At 47.0% G+C, this 18,829-nt stretch overlaps 1 protein-coding gene across 1 annotated transcript; it reads left to right on the top strand.

Moving 5' to 3' along the window:
• The first annotated feature begins 886 nt into the window (after nucleotides 1–886).
• On the top strand, nucleotides 887–18,253 carry ERMAP (erythroblast membrane associated protein (Scianna blood group)). Its single transcript, XM_049617350.1, has 12 exons — nucleotides 887–1,125; nucleotides 6,478–6,567; nucleotides 6,814–7,152; nucleotides 7,427–7,705; nucleotides 10,008–10,124; nucleotides 10,673–10,705; nucleotides 11,720–11,752; nucleotides 13,525–13,545; nucleotides 14,345–14,365; nucleotides 14,464–14,490; nucleotides 14,584–14,610; nucleotides 16,696–18,253. Exons 2-12 carry the CDS (start codon nucleotides 6,483–6,485, stop codon nucleotides 17,418–17,420), a joined length of 1,707 nt encoding a protein of 568 aa, XP_049473307.1. The 5' UTR covers nucleotides 887–1,125; nucleotides 6,478–6,482; the 3' UTR covers nucleotides 17,421–18,253.
• Nucleotides 18,254–18,829: the final 576 nt, after the last annotated feature.

The following is an 18,829-nucleotide window of genomic DNA, read 5'->3' as shown; positions in this document are numbered from 1 at the left end:
GCTCATTTCCTCTGGCAACTCTCTGAGGTGTCGCGTAGAATACAGCTCAGAACTGTCCCTCAAGGTGTGAGGCTGGAGCCTTTTCCACTGACGCCTGTCACTGCCCAGTTAATCCCTTCAGGGCATTAAAGTTCCTGAACTTCTGGGCGGCACACAGGTCGAACAGCCTTCCCTTTGTGTAGAGCCGAGTCAGACAAGCAAAGAGACCCTGTGGTCTTTGAGGTGGCATGCTGGCAGCTTGCCTGCAAGTTTCAGCTACCCCAGGATCCGGGGAGGGGGGTTGCTGAGGGGATATGGTGTCCACCACAGATGTCTGCTAGACTCAGAAACTAAGGTTGAGTGAACAAAAGGAAGTCACAGGGAATTACGTACAATGTATTACATTTTTACAAAGTTCAAAGATAAATAAAGATATATACTGCATTATTAAGGATACAATTATGGATATTGTGCATATGCAGTTATGGATGTTATGAAAGCAAGACAGGCAGGAAAGGGTTTATCACATGTTGGGAGACAGTCAGCAAGTCTGTTTGCCAGAAAGCACATGTCAGGGTGCAGCTGGAGATAAAGGTAGTGAGGTAAGGAAGGTGGTTCATTGGTGGGTGTCTTTGAAACCAATCTTCAATTTTACTCTAATATGGAAAGCAAAGGGCAGCGAGCTTGTGAGAAAGAACGCGACAGGATGGAAATATATGGAAGGGAATCACTCCGCCTGGGAGGGGAAGGAGGCTTTGGGGCAAAGTTCCCTCGCAGCGGGTAGCACTGGGAGGTTCCCTCGCTTTTAGGGAGCCTCCTTTCTGCTCTGTTCCTTTATCAGGGGCGGACAGGCAGGGTGTGGCTGGTTGGTGTATAGGAGGCAGCTAGAGGGGAGTGTGTGGGGCAGGAGAAGCCCCTGGCTGAGGGCTGAGGGCTGAGGGCTGAGGGCTGAGGCCTGAGGCCTGAGGGCTGAGGCCTGAGGGCTGAGGGCTGAGAATAAAAGATGAACTCTTCCCAGGCTCACCTCAGCCCTACCTGATGCTCCTGCCTGAAGCCTGATCTCCGTGGATGGACGGAGGGAGTGTTCCCAGCTTGGAGACTCCAGGTCTGCTGGTGAGGGACAAAGGGCCCCTGATTCCAAAGGTGGTGAGTCCTCCCTCTCTCTCCTCTTCATTCTCCTTAGTCCTTTGACTTTCTCGGGATCCTCAAGTTTGTTGGAGAAACTGTCCCCTTTCTCCTTACTCACAAGTACATTTTAGAAGACAAAATGGGGCAAGTGGAAATAAGCATAAAAGGATGAGGGACAAGAGGGCTGGATGGGTTTTGTCTAAAGATTCTCACTGAAGTAATATTGTTATCATTATTATTACAGCTGTCATGTATTTAGTCCTTCTTATTAGCCAGGTCCTATGCTCTGTGCATCTAGACCAATCATTTGTAGATTTGAGGAGTCTTCTTAGCCTGCTTGGGGTTGTCAAGGGAACTTCCCGTGCGTGGTTTTTTGTGTTTGTTTGTTTTGTTTTTTCTGATTTAGAAGGTTTTGAAATTAAACTCTTTAAAACTTAAACGTAAAATAAATAAAGAAATAAATAAAACTTAAACGTAAATGGGTGCCTGGGGACAACATATTTCCAACACGTGTAGTAGAAAGAAAATTGTTGCTATGTGAAGAATTTTGCAAACCGTTAAAGAGACAGATGCCCACATAAAAAAATGGACAAAGTATTTAGATAACTGACAAAGTCCAAATAATAAGTAATCAAAAAAATATAAATTAAAACAAAACACCATTAATTCTTTTAAAAGAGATACCATTTGGGGTACTTGGATGGCTCAGTCAGTTCGGTGCCCAACTTCAGCTCACGGTTCGTGGGTTTGGGCCCCGTGTGGGGCGCTGTGCTGACAGCTCAGAGCCTGAAGCCCGTTTCAGATTCTGTGTCTCCCTCTCTCTCTCTGCCCCTCACGCACTCACACCCTGTCTCTCTGTCTCTCAAAGTATGAATAAAAACATTAACACATTTTTTACATAAATAAAAAATAAAAGAGATACCATTTTGCTACTCATTAAAATGACAAAGATTCTTTTAAAAACATGAAGCCATGTGATGGCAATCTTGTGGGGAAACAAGCAATTTCCTCACTTCGGTAAACTGATATGACCTTTCTAGAAGGCAATTTGGCAGTGCAAATTAAAAGTCTCTCTATTTTAAAGATGGGAACCTCAAGGCCTAAGAATGTAAGTGACTTGCTTAAAGTTACAAAGTCAACAGTTAGTTAGGGACTAAACCAAGATTAGGGCTCAGACTTCTAACTCTGGCCCTCCAGGTCTTATCTGGTAGCGATGCTTAATACAGCAATGTGTTGGAAAACAACCTAAATATCCTACAATATAGATTTACTTTAAAAATTCTCGAATATCCATGATATCCGTGGCACATAAGTCATTAAAAGAATATTTGAGGGGCGCCTGGGTGGCTCAGTCGGTTAAGCGTCCGACTTCAGCTCAGGTCACGATCTCGCGGTCTGTGAGTTCGAGCCCCGTGTCGGGCTCTGGGCTGATGGCTCAGAGCCTGGAGCCTGCTTCCGATTCTGTGTCTCCCTCCCTCTCTGCCCCTCCCCCATTCATGCTCTGTCTCTCTCTGTCTCAAAAATAAATAAAAACGTCAAAAAAAAAATTAAAAAAAAAAAAAAGAATATTTGATGGTATGGGAAAATGCACATAATGTAGTGGTTAGGGAACATGACAGATATCAGCAGCATATATGGTATGGTCCAATTTTTTAAAAAAAGTTACATACATGCATGGAAAAAAATTTGACAGAATATATCTCTGGGTGGAGAGATTTCAGATGATTTAAAAATTTTAGGGGCACCTAAGTGGCTCAATCGGTTGAGCATCGACTTTGGCTCAAGTCATGATCTCATGGTTTGTGAGTTCAAGCCCCACACTGGGCTCACTGCTGTCATTTCAGGGTCTGCTTCGGATCCTCTGTCCCCCTCTCTGCCCCTCCCACATTCGCCCTTGCTCTCTCTCTCTCTTGAAAATAACATTTAAAAAAATGTACACTTAAAAAATAAATTTAAAAATTTTACCTATTTTTTTTTTTTTTATAATTTCCAGATTGTCTACGGGATAGAAAAAGCAGTATATTTTATTTAATAAAAACTTTAAAAAAATGGCTGAAATGCCATGGGGCTCTTCTGGATGTGAGCTGGAGCTGGCTGACTGGCAGGTGACTGTCAGGGCAGGAAACACTCATCCCAGAGGGCAAGTGTGAGGGGCTCACAGAGTCTAAGAGAATTTATAGCCACGACCAGGGAAGATAGGAAAGATGGCTTTTAGTTCCTTGAAGTTGGATAAGTACAAAGCAAAAGTTAAAGTGCAGGTATAGGAATGAAAAAATACCTAATTAGATTAACAATGTGTTTGGAGGACCTGCTGTACTATGGGGGACTCATAGCAGAGGTAGTAAGTACCCAGAGAGCCAGTGATGGAGGATTCCCACGCACTGTCTGTTCACCCTTTTATACTTTCAGTCTTTTTCTTCTACTCTGTCCCCCTTCTACCATCTTTTGCTTCTCCTCCCGATCTTACTTATGTTTCTTCTCTCCTTCTGACTTGGAAACGTACATTGAATACCCTGGTTCTCCTTCAGCACTGCTCTGCCCTCTGAAGGCTCTCAAAATTACAATCTGGCTAATCTGACTAATCCTGCTCTTCATAATTTTGTAAATGTAGGCATCAAGTTTCCAAATTAAGTTATTTCTAGCAAAGAACTGCAAGACAAACACTCGATATATAATTTTTCCTTTTCATAGTATACTGGAGTTAGAAAAGCTCCATCTATGGGGCGCCTGGGTGGCTCAGTCGGTTAAGAAAAGCTCCATCTAATCAAAATCCTTTAATAAGTGTATTTATTTTTTGCTAAATTTAGTTTTGTGTTATGTCTTTTTATTATTTTATTATGCTTTATTAATAAGTTAGGAAATAGAGATGAGAAAAAATTGTCTATATTTCCAACACCTTAATTAATTTTAATGTTTTTAATGTTTATTTATTTTTGAGAGAGACAGACTATAAGTGGGGAAGGGGCAGAGAGAGAGGGAGACACAGAATCTGAAGCAGGCTCCAGGCTCTGAGCTGTCAACACAGGGCTTGAACTCACGAACTGTGAGATCATGACCTGAGCCAAGTTGGATGCTTAACTGACTGAGCCACGCACGTGCCCCACCAACACCTTAATTATTAATATTCATATTTTATAGGACTTCCTCTCAACTCCTTTCTTACACACTCTTTAGTTATAATCATTGTAAATATGTTATTTTGTATTTTGATTTTAACACATCATTATTAGTTTGAAACTAATCATTTGAAACACAGGCTTGATGAGCCATAATTTACTTAGTCATTTCCTTATTGATGTACCTATAGATAGTCCAGTTTTTCACTTTTATAAATATACTGGTGAGATCATGTGACCTTTTATATTTAAGATTCTTTTCTTAGAATAGATTTCCAGGATATTTCTTACTGAATCAAAGGCAAATACATTTCTTTTTTTTTTAATGTTTTATTTATTTTTGAGAGACAGAGAGAGAGTGTGAGTGGGGGAGGGGCAGAGAGAGAGGGAGACACAGAATCGGAAGCAAGCTCCAGGTTCTGAGCTGTCAGCACAGAGCCCAACGTGGGGCTCGAACTCACGAACTGCAAGATCATGACCTGAGCTGAAGGTGGATGCTTAACCGACTGAGCTATCCACGCGCCCCCAAGTAACGTTTCTTTACCTCTTGTTCCTTCCCAATTTACAATGAATTCAGCAAATGTAAGTGAATCTCCTATTTTCAAGACAGGAGACTCAGGGCCTAAGAGTTTAAGTGATTTGCTCAAAGTTATAGAGTCACATAGTCAGTTAGGGACCAAGACAAGACTGAAACCAAGGCATCTGACTCCAGCCCTCAGTTCGCTAGGTCTACTAGCTTTTCTTTTACCATTTGGCTTTATTTAGCCTTAGATTCTTGGGAATTTTCCCATTGTCTTACTCTTTGCTCTTCTCAGATGAGATTATGCATGAAAGTCACATCTTTAATAAAAAAAGCTAAGACCTTACATTACACTCGTCACCCTCTACCCAACAACAGAATACACACTTTAAAAAAAAGACACATGAAATATGTGTCTCCTTTGCCTAACTTCTCTATTCAGTTTCTGAGTAGCTGGTAACCTGTGGGAAAGTGGGTGGGATAGAGGGGGGAAAAATGTCCTAATTGTCATCCTAACCTCAGTGTGTCCTAGTGCTGTGTTGCCATTTGCAACCCTAGGGGATTAGAGATGGATATTACATGCGTCGTGACTGAAAAACAAAACAAACGAAACAAAAACAACCCTAAAGCAGTGTGCTGTTTGCCATGAGAGAAACAGAACTGGAAATTCGTTCAAAGCTTAAGTCCATCCTCCGTTTTTCCTCCTCCCTTTGATGGCCCCACCTCCTCCAAGTCTCTTTTTGCCCTATTCCAAGACCTTCCGGGACCTGACCTGAGGACTTCTACAAAAACCCTCCTCTTTAGAAAGGATGTGAAATCTTGGGGAGAATTCAAGAGACATTATCTCTTCCCTGGAGTGTTTTTTTACCTTTAAACTTCATCCCCGGTTGTGGCATGAAAAGGTTTGGTTCCCCCTAAAGGAATTTCAGGCAGTCACAAGTAGGTGGGGAGAGTTTTATAGTAGGGAATCCTCTAGGGTGTCCTTTTGGTTAATGCGCAAGGTGCATTTAGTAATAACTAAACTGTGGTTAATGCACAAGGTGATTTAGTAATAACAACTACAGCACTTTTATTGAGCACTTTTTCTGCCGGGCGTTTGCGGCAAGTGCTTTCCATGCATTATCTCCTTGCATCTGGGAAGAAGCTCCCCCCTTTATAGATTAAGCACTGGAGGCCCACAGATTTTAAACAATATTCCCAGGGACATGGAGCTAGTACATGAATGGAGCTAAGACTTGAATCCGCTGTGCATGGAAGAGCAACTGTGGAAGGGCCAGCAACAGGCCCTTGCCAAGCCTGGCTTGAGACACTAAATGCTAGAAGAAGCCTATATTCTGGTGTGCACCTGGTTAGTTCTGGGTGTGAGTTCTTGTTTCTCCAGACCCCTGCCTATGCCTTCGAAATCACACTCAGTGTCTCAGCCTCCCTGTCACCATGGCCCTCAGTCACGGCTTCCATGTTGAGCACTTACGTCCTCCAATCCTCACAATAATCCTGCAAGGAGGCACAGTTATTATACCCATTTTAAAGATGGAGAAGCAGAGCCTCAGTCACAAGGTTACTCAGAGAAGTTAAGTCACGAGTTTCCACGGAGGTAAGTAGCCAAGCTGGGCTGTGGGATTCCAGAGTGCTTGCTGTGCGGCTCGTGCCTGCGCCCCCACCTCCTCCATTGTCCCCGTTCCCTCATCAAGCTCACCAGCCCTTTCTGGTGTCTCCCTGTGTCTGTCCTCCTAGTTCGGATGGAGATGGCAAGCTCCTCGGGCGCCTGGCTCTCCGGCTGCCTCGTGGCACTCGTGTTCCTCTGCCTGCCCATGCGTGTGTCAGGTAGGAGTTTGTGAACCTCTTCCCGTGTCCGGGACGTCTGCGGAAGGAGACCCAAGCGCAAGGGGGCCTTATTTCTTCTCGCGTTCACTTCTAACCTCCCCCCACCCCCCCAGTCCTCTCCCAGGCCCCTCCCATGCCCTTCCCAGGCCCTGCCCTTCCCCAAGACGTCCCCTTCGTCCATGGCATAGCTCCTGCGCTCCCATCCCTCCCAGACGCCCTTGTCCCTTTTTTGTCCGCACCGCACAGGGGACACTGGCAACTTCCACCTGGCCCCGCTAGGGGGCACAGCCGAGCTGCCCTGCCCGCTCGCCCTGTGGCCGGTCACCGTGCCCACCGCGGTGACGTGGCTGCGGTCCCCACACCCGGACCGCTCCCAGGCGGTGCACGTGTTCCGGGACGGGAAAGACCGGGAGGAAGGCGTGATGCCGGAGTACAAGGGGCGAACGGCCATGCGGAGGGACGCCCGAGAGGGGAGCGTCAGCCTGGAGATCCGCCAGGTCCGGCTGGAGGACCGAGGGCAGTACCGATGCCAGGTCCAGATCGGAAACCTGACTCGAGAGGGCACCGTGACCCTGCAGGTGGCTGGTTAGTCATTGTCCAAGGGGGACTGAGGTGCCCCCGAGATCTGAATCGTGGGGTGCAGTTACCCTAGGGGCGGATTAGAGAAGGTATGAGGATGAAGCCAGAGACTGTCTCACCCCGTGGGGAGGAGGATGAAGGTGGGGAGAGGGTGGGCATGCACGTGCCGTGAGCAGCCCCTGCTGCCCCCCCACCCCGGAGACCGTGGGAAGAGGGGGAGGGCTCCCGCGGGGACCGCGCCCCCACGGCCAGGCGTCTCTGTTCCCTGTCCCCCTCCCAGTTGTAGGCTCCGACCCTTACATCCACGTGAAGGGCTACGACGCTGGATGGATCCATCTGGTGTGCAGGTCGGCGGGATGGTTCCCAAAGCCTTGGGCCGAGTGGAGAGACCCTCAGGGCAGGGTGCTTCTATCGCTGTCGGAGGCCCATTCCCTGGAAGCTGGGCTCTTCCGGACAGCGGTGTCCAGCAGAGTCAGGGACAGCACGCTCGGGAACGTGTCCTGCACCTTCCGCAACTTGGCCCTTGGCCAAGAGAAGACGGCAGCCATGGTCATAGCAGGTAAAAGCTGGGGCCGTAAATGGGCTTGAAGCCTCTGGTGAAAACTCCTACCTTAGTGGAAACCTTATAAAGAATTTTCACATTTTTTTAAATTCTAAGAGTAACACATGTTTGCAGCAGAAAACTTGAAAAAAAAAAAACGAGGAACATTTTAAAGAAACCAACAAATGGCCTATAATGTCATAAATTAGAGAGAACTACTAACGTTAAAAAAAAATGTATTTTGAGAGAGAGAGAGAGCACAAGCAGGGGGAGGGGGTGAGGGAGAGGAGAGAGAGAAACCCAAGCAGGCTCCATGCTGTCAGCACAGAGCTCGATGCGGGGCTGGATCCCAGGAACCATGAGATCATGACCTGAGCGGAAATCAAGAGCCCAACGCTTAAGGGACTGAGCCACCCCAGGGGCCCTGGGGCATTTCTTTCAAGACTGTCTTGTGTGCGTGTATCTCTGAGTGCGTATGTCTTTGCACGTATGTAATTTTCTACCTGGTGTCTTCTTCCTTTCCACTTCTAATGTCATGAGCATTTTCCGCCCATGTCCTTCAGTAGTTCTCTGCAACGTGACCTTTAAGGGCTACATAGTGCTTCATTGTGTGGTTATGGCTGAATAAAATTAATCGAAGCCCTATTTCTGGACATCTGGATGGTTTCTAATTTTTCCTCCTATTATAATGAGTGGTGCAGTGGACACCTTTGCACATATTTTGGCAAGTGACTTTATTTTCTTAGAATGTGTTTCTAGAAGTAGAATTGAGGGGTTAAAGGGGTATGAACCTTTTAAAGATCCTTGAGACATGGAGGCCATGTGGCAGAGCAGAGTGGTTTTAGAGCCCAGAAAGATAGACTGTGGCCTGGGGTCCCGAGTAAGCAAGGGTCATGACCTCTGCCCCCTCCCTTCTCTTACTACTGCCACTGCCTCTGAGTGCTAAGTGCTTTACCTGCCTATCCCTTTCTTTATTTAAACAAAAATTTTTAATGTTTATTTATTTTTGAGAGAGAGAGAGAGAGATCTGGGGAGGGGCAGAAAGAGAGGGAGATATAGAATCTGAAGCAGGCTACAGGCTGAGTTGTCAGCACAGAGCCCAGTGCAGGGTTCAAACTCACAAACTGCAAGATCATGACCTGAGCCGAAGTCGGAGGCTTAACCGACTGAGCCACCCAGATGCCCCTATTTATTTATTGTTTAATTAAAAAAATTTTTTTTTAGATGTTTTATTTATTTCTGAGACAGAGAGAGACAGAGCATGAGCAGGGGAGGGGCAGAGAGAGAGGGAGACACAGAATCCGAAGCAGGCTCCAGGCTCTGAGCTGTCAGCACAGAGCCCGTCGTGGGGCTCGAACTCACGAACCGCGAGATCGTGACCTGAGCTGAAGTCGGATGTTCAACTGACTGAGCCACCCAGGCGCCCAATTATTTAATTTTTTTAAGTTTATTTATTTTGAGAGAGAGAGAGAGAGAGAGAGCAAGAGAGCAGGGGAGGGGCAGAGAGAGAGGGAGAGAAATAATCCCAAGCAGGCTCTGCCCTGTCAGCACAGAGCTCGATGTGGAGCTGGAACTCAGGAACCGTGAGATCATGACCTGAGCCAAAACCAAGAGTCAGATGCTTAACTGACTGAGCCACCCAGGTGCCCCATGATCCTTTTAAATCTCCCAACAACCCAGTGGAACAAGGATTATTATCATCTCTATTTTACAGATGGTAAGCCAGGCTTGGGGAGGCTCAGTCTCTCGCTCAGGGTCACATAATGTTGAGTGAGGTCTTGCATCCAGCCCAGGCTCTCCACCACTTGTGACGGAGCCTCTTCTGCTCTTTTTTTCTTCTTTCCTTTCTCCTTTCTTCCTGCCTAGGCTTTAATCTACTGCTGTAGCACCCCGGAATCTGTTCTGCCCCTGCTGCTAGGGCTCAGGGCAAAGATGTCACTGACTGTTGTTTCACTTGACAGGGAGGCAGGTGGGTACTCATGAGAAGACTGGAGATGGCCCCTGAGGAAGCACCTCCTATCCTCCAAAGTCCCCAGATAATGGTTTCATATAAGGCAGCATGAGGTTGTGGTTGAAAGGCTGAGTTTAACCCACTGTCTTCGGGCGGGAGCATCAACACCACTCCTAAGAGTCGAGTATCTCACTTTAAAGTTGTCCCCGGGTCATTCAGGGTTGGAGTTACTGACAGAAGCAAAGACACTCACCTGTCTTGGCTGGAGGTCTCTCCCTAAACTTGATGGAGACGGTTGGGATGTGCCTGAGCTGCCTGCCATCTGAAGTGGGGCCCTTTGAGGGTGGTCATTGGTGGTTTCTGTTTCAGCCCCATCTCCAGGGAAGATCTCCTCCTCAGCAATGGCTCTTGCTGTGATCCTGCCTTTCCTGGGGCTTCTCATCATGGCAGGCATTTGCCTCATTTGGAAGCAAAAAAGATCCAAAGGTAACTAAGTGGTAAGGGAGTCCCGGCCGAGACTGAGAAGTGGGACTGAGGCTTCTCTAGGAAATGGCCGGGAGGAAGTAGATGTGGACATGAGTTATCCCTAGGTTGCAGACCCTGCAAGCTGGCTGAGAGCAAACTGGTAGAGCCATGCTGGGGGACTCACATTGCAGAGAGGGTCAAAGAAACTGCAGAAAACTCCTGGGCAGAGCTGTGAATTCTCATCTTCTGATAAATTAGGAAAATACTGATCATGCCAGTCTTCTAATTAATTAAGAAATGCAGTGCTATCCATTAGATAAAACTCCTGTGAATGTGGTTGAATTTCATAGGATCTCGGGGTCACAAAGGATCCTGAAAGTCGTATAAGCCAACACTCCTTTCCCATCTGATGGTTTGAAGATCCTCTAATCCTTTCAAATAGTCACACACCCACAGGGACGAGGAGCAAAGTCCTACTCAGGCAGCTTGCGTGGGCCATCTTTGGACAACCCTGCCTACTAGAAAAAGTCCTTCCTTTAACTGAGCTGACACATCTTTCTTTCTTCCAGAGAATCTTCTCTATGAACAGGTGGTGGAGGTAGGTAAGTGTCTTGAGCTTGGTGGGGATATTACTGTGTTTTATTGGTTTTGTGCTCCCAATGACCACTGATTTAAATTGTGCACCTGAAAGTCCCAACATCTGATGTCCTGGTGGCAGGGGTGGTGGGGGGTCTATACCTGCCATTTCCAGTTTTTGCAGACTCTTACTTGTCACAGCTTGCCTTCCAGTATGTTTGGTGGTTTTTGTATGTGAACTCATTCCTTGGTCTTGCTCTCCACTCCTGTGGGAGTCATGTAGATCTAACGTGGGAGAAGCTTTTATTCGTTCAACAATTAGTAATTGTCTCCGAAGCACCCCAGACCATACTGGAGGCTGGGGACACAATGGCGAGTAAAAACACACACAGTCTGTGCCTTCTTGGGGCGTTCAGTCTAATCAAGGAAGCATATGTGAATGAAATGATTATACAAACAAATTGTGCACAGATGCCACGAGAGGGAGTTCTAAGGGTTGTAAAGACTGTAACCAGGAGGAACCAACCAAGCTTCAGGGACAGGAGAGGGGGGCCCTGAGGAAGTGATGTGTGATCTGGAAGACAGGCGGTCTGGAGGGAAGAGGGAATAGAAAACCATGTGCAGCAGAAGGAACAGCATGTGAAAGAAACAAAGTGTGGAAATGAGGCCAAAGATGACAGCGGATGAGGCTGTGGACTTGGCAGGGGTCAGCCCAGGTGACGCCCTGTAGATCACGTGAAGGGTTTTGGTCTTTCCTATCAGAGCAGTGGTAAAGCAGTGAACAGGGCAATCTTGGCCAGAATTGTGCTTCGAGAAGCTCTCTCCGGCTGCAGTGTTGAGAAAGGACCAGAGGGAGCAATGGGACAAGATGTGGGGGCAGGTTGGGGGGCACCACTTCTGTCATCCAGATGAGAGATGGTGAGGGCCTGGGTCAGGGAGGTGGAGGTGGAGACAGGGAGGTTCAAGAGCAGGTGAACTCAATAGGCATCGGGGACCTTCAGAGTAACGGCACAGAATCTCATTTACTTTTCTTTCTCTAGAAAATCTTCTCTCAGACCACGCAAAAGAAAAAGGTAATTATATGTGTAGAATAAAGAGCAGGGAACAAATAACAAAGAATATATTCTTTCTATTTCTACATGAATGCTGACAGTCTATGATACATACTTTATACACACACACACACACACATTTTCCATTAATATTATTGGAATTCACTTTCCAATATCAAGGGGTTACAGGGCCGGTGGCCATGGTGAGGGGGTGCACTTGATCAGCATTCACGGGTCTGGATTGGCCTGAGGTCCCTACACCAGCCTTTCTGTCAATCATTGAAAAAGAAGGTCTATTTACTATTTAGAAAGGTACTATTATGGTCATGTGGGGTGTATGAAAAATCTGAGGAATCCATACAACTTTTGCACCGAGAGAGGCGGTATCATATGATGGGAGGGTCACAGGCTCTGGAGTCAGCGACTGGGTCAGTGATACCTGGCTCAGATCACTGCTCTGCCGCTTACCGGCCTTAGACAAGGCACTTAACTGCTCTGAGCTTCAGTTTTCTCGTCTGTAAAATGGGGACAGTAAGTCCCCTCACCTGATTGTTTTCAGGACTCAAATAGACAAAACTTCTTATTACAAAGCCTGGTACTCCTTTTTGTTCCTGCCATTTCATCTTCATTAATCGAGTGTCTGCTGTAAGCCACTGAGCATAAAAGTTAGACACTCAGGGCACAAACAAACAGGGGCTATGCCCTTAAGGTCTTGCTGGGAAGACAAGTCACTGGACCAGAAATGGCTCTATGTGCACCGATTTCAGCATCTCCTCTCCTCCCTGCTTACATCTCCTCCAAGGCGATGGAAATGTGGGTGCGTGCACAACTCAGGGATGCTATGGCTGCTCTGTTCAAGAGCGGAAGGAACGGTGGTGTAGTGGGGCTGACCTCTGATTGGGAGCCAGACAGATGTGGGTTGGAATCCTGCCTCCTCGGCCACTTACTAGCCTGGTCACCTGGGCAAATTTCCACCTCCCTCTGAGCCTCAGACAACTACTCTATAAAATGGGGATACTAATTGTATGCACCTCACATGGTGGAGGGGGTTCAGTGCCCACCTCGTTATGAGAACAGGACACAATAAATGGAGACTGTTAGTAGTGGGAATAGTAAAAATCAACCATAAGCTCTTTGGGGGCTGTATTGTATTCGGTTTCACTGCCCAAGTGCCTAATGCCTAACACATGCCCCGCCCTTAGCACAGGGCCTGGCAGTGAACTCGAACGTGTAACTTTAGTTCTCTGGCAAGGCCAGTGCTAGGAGAAAATGTGGGCTGGATGGCGCCTCCAGAAAAGCCACAAGCACAGTAGTCTCAGGAGCTTACAGTTTATGTCCCGAGACCTGGGATCTCCAAATTTACCAATCTCTCTGCAGTTCTTCAGGGGAGTTACTGTCGAGAACAATACGAGCCAACAAGCCAATGCTATAGGCCTCCCGCTGGACACCATAGCTATTATAAACAGTAGGTTATAGAAGGAGAGCAAGGGACACACCCGTGTACACACAGTCACAAACGTACAGAAACACTCAGACAGAAAGAGAAAAGGAGCCGGGCAAAAAGGGAAGAGAAGGGAGAAACCGAAGTTCTGGGCAGCCTGGGTCACTGGGGAAAGTGGCGGCGCCAGGTTCACGGGTCTGAGCTTTGAGAGATGTGACTGGATTAGGGGCCGACAGGATGGTCATCGCCCCCTTCACTGTAGGGGACGGAGCCATGAGCCTTCCCGCGTGCGTCCCAGGGATAAAGTGGCCACATGTGTTCACTTGTGCCTTTTTCTGTTTGTTTGTTTTAGGAAGGCTCCATAAAGTGCTCAGTAAGTTCCGCTCCTCACCTGTGGTGCAAACCTCCTTCTGCTGACATCTTTGCTCTAGGATGAGTGTCTCAGTTTCACTCGTTGGGGCAGAAGAGGGGGGCAAGGGTACTTGAGGCCCTGGGGGCTGAGGATATACTGGCTCCCACAGCCCTCTTTTCTCAACTCTTCCCTGTTCCTCTTTCCCACATGACTGTTATCTGCTCTCTATGCGGGAACCGTTTTACCAGGAAGAGCTGTACCTCCCAAAGGGGAAGCTGCCTGGAAGACCCCCTTTGATCACCTAGGGGGGACATTCCCTTAGGTGGGATCCAAAGCGTGTGCGTCCTCTTTAAAGTGAACGCGTGGAAAAGTGGGTCTCCTCCACTTCACGAACGAGAACCTCTTTGTAACAAAAAAAGTCTTCAGGCACGTGACATGTCTATTTTATTTTACACTGAGGAAACATACAGAAGAAAATCTAGTGGAAATCTGGTGATAGTTTCAAGTGAACTGATATTTTAGGCTTCTCCCGCAACATCTACAAATGTTGATGTTGTCGTGACCTGTGTGTAGATGTGTTATTACTTGGTCTGCCGGGAAGTTGTGGGGGGGCCGCAGGAATTTGGTGACCCTCTGCGGTGTCTCTGGGGCACGCTGGCCCACGGCTGGGGGCCCGCTGCTCTTGCCAGCCCGGTCACCGGGGAGGCTCAGGGCATTGCTCCCCAGGATCTCATGTGGGGGTGTGGTTGGGATGGGGCTGCAGCATTCTGGGCAGGTCGACGCCCTTGTTCTGATTGGTCCAACTGTTTTTCTTCTTTAGAGACCCTCCGGAATGAACTGAGTAAGTGTCCCATGTGCTTATAACTCCTGTATCACCTTGTCTCCTGTGGATTCTGTGTTTCCAGTGATAGCTCACCCCCTGGTTTCTTCTTTTATTAGAGTTGAAGAGAGCTGCAGCGAACTCAGGTGAGGTACACTTTCCCTGCATCTGACGCCCAAGCCCCAAGACTTCCCCGTTTCTCTGTCCTTAAACTCAGGCATCCCCTTTACGTCTTCCAGGCTGGAGGAGGGCCCGGCTGCACTTTGGTAAGTCACACCAGCCAAATCATCCACATTTCAGAGCCCATTGCTCTGGTCCTGAGGAATTCAGACTGTCATTTAGAACTTTGTAAAAATCAAATCTGATTGTCTGCTTATCAGTTTTGAAAAATCTTTGTGATTTTGGGGTTCACATTTAGAGTTAGAAAGTCTCCCCTCTTTGTTTTGATCTTCCTATGAGTTCTCTATGAGTTTTGAGATTTATCTTAGGTTTATTGGTTATTCACATTTCATCTTTGTGACTTGTCTGCTCCTGTCCTGTTCTGGCTACTTTTTTTTTTTTTTTAAATGCTTATTTATTTTGAGAAAGAGAGACAGAGTGCCAGTGGGGAAGGGGCAGAGAGAGAGGGAGACACAGAATCCAAAGCAGGCTCCAGGCTCTGAGCTTTCAGCACAGATCCCAAAATGGGGCTCGAACTCATGAACCGTGAGATCGTGACCTGAGCCGAAGTCGGACGCTTAACCGAATGAGCCACCCAGGCGCCCCTGTTCTGCCTACTTTTTGATTAGTGAAGATATTATTTCTATATAAAGCATACTAGTTCTTTGTCATGTTTTTCACAAATTACTTTTCTGACTTTTTCATTTTCATTTTACTTTCCCTATAATATTATTTTTTTATGTATGAACATTTTGTTTTTTATGGAGTCAAATTTATTCATCTTTTCCTGTATTGTCTCTTCCGTGCTTTCATGTTGGGGAGGTCCTTCCTATCCCACAGCTGGGCCAACAGCCAGCGCTCTTGTCTCTTTCCACACCCCTGCCACATCCTTCTTTCTCTGATGATCAGTTTTCTTGGGGCGTGGTGATTGAGACTCTCAGAGAAGTGAATGGGTGATGCAGAAGCTCCAACAACGCGTACTACACAAAAGTTTCGCAGGCTCGTTCTAAAAGATTTGCACATCTCTTTTCATTTTATTCTGAAATAGCTTGCAATCTGTTGCTGCTGTTTTAACGAGACCTGTTATTTTCACTGCTTTGTAGTCCGTATCAGTTTTCCAGCTGCTCATCCCCCTTCTATCCACACGTCTTCCTTCAGGCAGGTCTAATAGAATCGGTGAGTTGGCACTTAAGAGAACACCAGGTCACCTTGGTTGGCACTCCGGGAGCTCACAAACTCTTCTGACATTCGAGGTCTGGCTTCCTCCCACCACCTTGACTGAGTACAGATTTCACGGATTTACTCTCCAAGAAGAGCCTGTTTTCTGTACTTGGTGAAGGAGAGAGGCTCACTGTGACCCTTATAGTCCACAATTTTAAGGAAGAATCCTTTTGAATCCTTTTCTCTATCCTAACATTTAGCAATAGTAATTATAAGCAATAATTTTATTTTTTTAATGTTTACTTATTTTTGAGAGACAGAGAGAGACAGATGATGAGCAGGGGAGGGGCAGAGAGAGAGGGAGACACAGAATCTGAAGCAGGCTCCAGGCTCTGAGCTGTCAGCACAGAGCCTGATGTGGGGCTTGAACCCACGAACTGTGAGATCATGACCTGAGACGAAGTCAGATGCTTAACCGACAGAGCCACCCAGGTGCCCCATTTTAGCTACCAAAATGAGCATCACACCCTCACTGTGTGAACTCGGCACTATCTCATGCATTAGTTCCTCAAATCTGTACAACAGCCCTACTCCCATTTTACAGAGGAAGGAACTAAAGTTGGGAGATAAACAACAAGCCCAAGATCACATAACCAGCGAGTGGCAGAGCTGGGACATCCTAGCTGGCTACTGGATCTAACATCAAAGCCCATGTTTATCATACATTAAATTCCTTTGGAACATCGAAGACAAAGGCAGTATTTCCTAAGGATTAAGGAAGCTTCACAGATGATGAAATACTTTTTCCTCTTTCACTTAATACACCGCCAACAGATCTGAGGGACTGGAAGACAGTTTTCTTTGGTTCTAGTACTTATAGGGGAGGGAGAACCATGGACTCAAATAGACCAATGACAGTGGTCACAGCCTAGGGATTATCTTTCCCTCCAAAGCTACCCAAAGATCCCAAAGATCTCAGGGGATCTGAGACCTTGTCTTCCCCAGCCTCACCTGTCGGTGACTCTCTGCAGTGGCAGTGACCCTGGACCCGGACACAGCACATCCCAAACTCATGCTGTCTGAGGACCGGAGGCGTGTGAAACTTGGAGAAAGAAAGCAGCCTGTGCCCGACGGCCCCCAGAGATTTGACTTTGTCGTCAGCGTCCTGGGAGCTGAGTACTTCACGGCGGGCTGTCACTACTGGGAGGTGTTCGTGGGAGATAAGACCAAATGGGCCCTGGGGGTGTGTAGCGAGTCTGTGGGCAGGAAGGGCAAGGTCACCGCCACGCCGGCCAATGGACACTGGCTTGTAAGACAGAGTAGTGAGAAGAAGTATGAAGCTCTCACATCCCCGCAGACCATCCTGCGCCTGAAAGAGCCCCCACAGTGTGTGGGGGTTTTCCTAGACTATGAAGCTGGAGTCATTTCCTTCTACAATGTGACCAGCAGATCCCACATCTTTACTTTCACCCACAGTTTCTCTGGCCCCCTTCGCCCTTTCTTCGAGCCTTGCCTTCATGATGGAGGGAAAAATACAGCGCCTCTAATCATTTGCTCGGAACTCCAGAAATCAGAGCCACCAACTGTCCCCAAGCCAGAAGAAAAAGGCCATGCTAATGGAGACATGGCCATGAAGGTGGACCCTTCCTTACTCCCCCCTCAAGCACCGGAGCTTTCCCCACTCAGGGATATGATCCTGCCCTGGCCTTCTGACATTGGCCCTGCCCTTCAGGGGCTCAAAGTTCCTTCTTTTTAGGGCTGTGCCTCATTATCTGCCCCCCTGAAGGTCCGGCACCGGGCCCTGCATTTTAGGCTGCTGGCCCAACACCTGATTCTGATGCTGGCCCAACATCCCATCTCCTTTCCCCAAATCTAGACCTTGTGATTTCTGTTCATATCACCTTCCTCCCAGGACTCAGTTCTAAATTCTGTCATCCTTCTGGGGACTTAAAGTTCCCACTGTCCTGGAAGAATTCTTGAAAACCAGACGAACAATCACATTAAGTTTAGGTGGTGATGGTGAATGTGTGTCACCAAGATACAGGTGTTCTCTACTCGAGGGGCTATTTATAGAGGAACTTCACTCTACTTCAGCTTGCTCTTGACCTCTTAGTCATGAGGTAATGGTGCCCAGTCCCTGACTTTTCTCTGATCCCCTCCAGAATGGCGTTTCTTCTTTTCTCAGGGCAGGCCTCTAGCTCCCAAAGTCAGCTTTTTAAAAGTAAACATTTTTTGGGTCACACACTCTTCCTTCTTTCTTCTGGAACAGGGGGTAGGTCAGCTAGAGGGATAAAACAGGCCATCCTTTCTTTTCTATTTCCTTGATGCTTTTTTGCAGCATAGTGTCCTGACATCCAGAGCTAATGTACATGTTTTCAAAGCTAACTTACCTATTGATGATAACCAGGTATAAGAATTTTAAATGAGGTAGCCATAATCCCAAAAAGACTGCAGAGTACAATCACGGAGCTGGGACACACAGCTTCAAACACAGCAGCCCAGCTGTGTGTGTGACCTTGAAAAAACAGCCATGGATGAGTTCGTCTGTTACCCTGGCCCTTTTGAATCTCCTCCCGGGATTTAGAGAGGCCCAGCCAGAAAAACGGTAGTTTTAACCACAAAGGTAGAGGCATTTTTTTTTCCTATAAGACCATCATTCTGGTAGACTTGACTACTTGTGTGGCAAACAGCCTCTTAGGTCAGAGGGTATTGATTTCAAATAGGAAGTCGGTAGACCATGTGTGAGGATAAAATAATGAGCCTCATTTTTTGGTGTGGATTGCAGAAAGAAGCCTATTCACTTTCAAGTCACTCCACAAAGGTGATCTGGCCTCTTTGTGGAGGTACTGGCTATCAGTTTGCAGATGAGCACACAGTTCTACCCAACAGAAACTAGATCTTTCTGTCAGAAGTTCTCTCTGTTGGTGCTTATAATAGTTAGGGTCCTCCAGAGAAAAATGTATTTGTGTTATCTTTACATGTATAAAGAGATTTATTACAAGGAATTGTCTCATATGATTATGGAGGCTGGCACTTTCCAAGATCTATCTGCAGGGTTAGTCAGCAAGTCAGAGACTCAGGGGAGCCTATGGTGTAGTTCCAGTTTCAAGGCTGACAGGCCTGAGACCCAGGAAGAACCAATATTTCCATTTGAGTCCGAAAGTA

Source organism: Panthera uncia, assembly GCF_023721935.1.
Source record: "Panthera uncia isolate 11264 chromosome C1 unlocalized genomic scaffold, Puncia_PCG_1.0 HiC_scaffold_4, whole genome shotgun sequence".
NCBI classification, from domain to species: Eukaryota; Metazoa; Chordata; class Mammalia; order Carnivora; family Felidae; genus Panthera; species Panthera uncia.
The sequence above is the reverse complement of the archived record's forward strand: the minus strand, read 5'-3'. Positions and strand labels throughout refer to the sequence as shown.

Excerpts from the sequence above, each read along its gene's own strand:
- ERMAP (XM_049617350.1), top strand. The coding sequence starts at position 6,483 with ATGGAGATGGCAAGCTCCTCGGGCGCCTGGCTCTCCGGCTGCCTCGTG. Across the intron at positions 6,568-6,813 it reads CCTGCCCATGCGTGTGTCAG|GGGACACTGGCAACTTCCAC; the intron begins GTAGGAGTTTGT and ends CGCACCGCACAG. Across the intron at positions 14,611-16,695 it reads GAGGGCCCGGCTGCACTTTG|TGGCAGTGACCCTGGACCCG; the intron begins GTAAGTCACACC and ends GACTCTCTGCAG.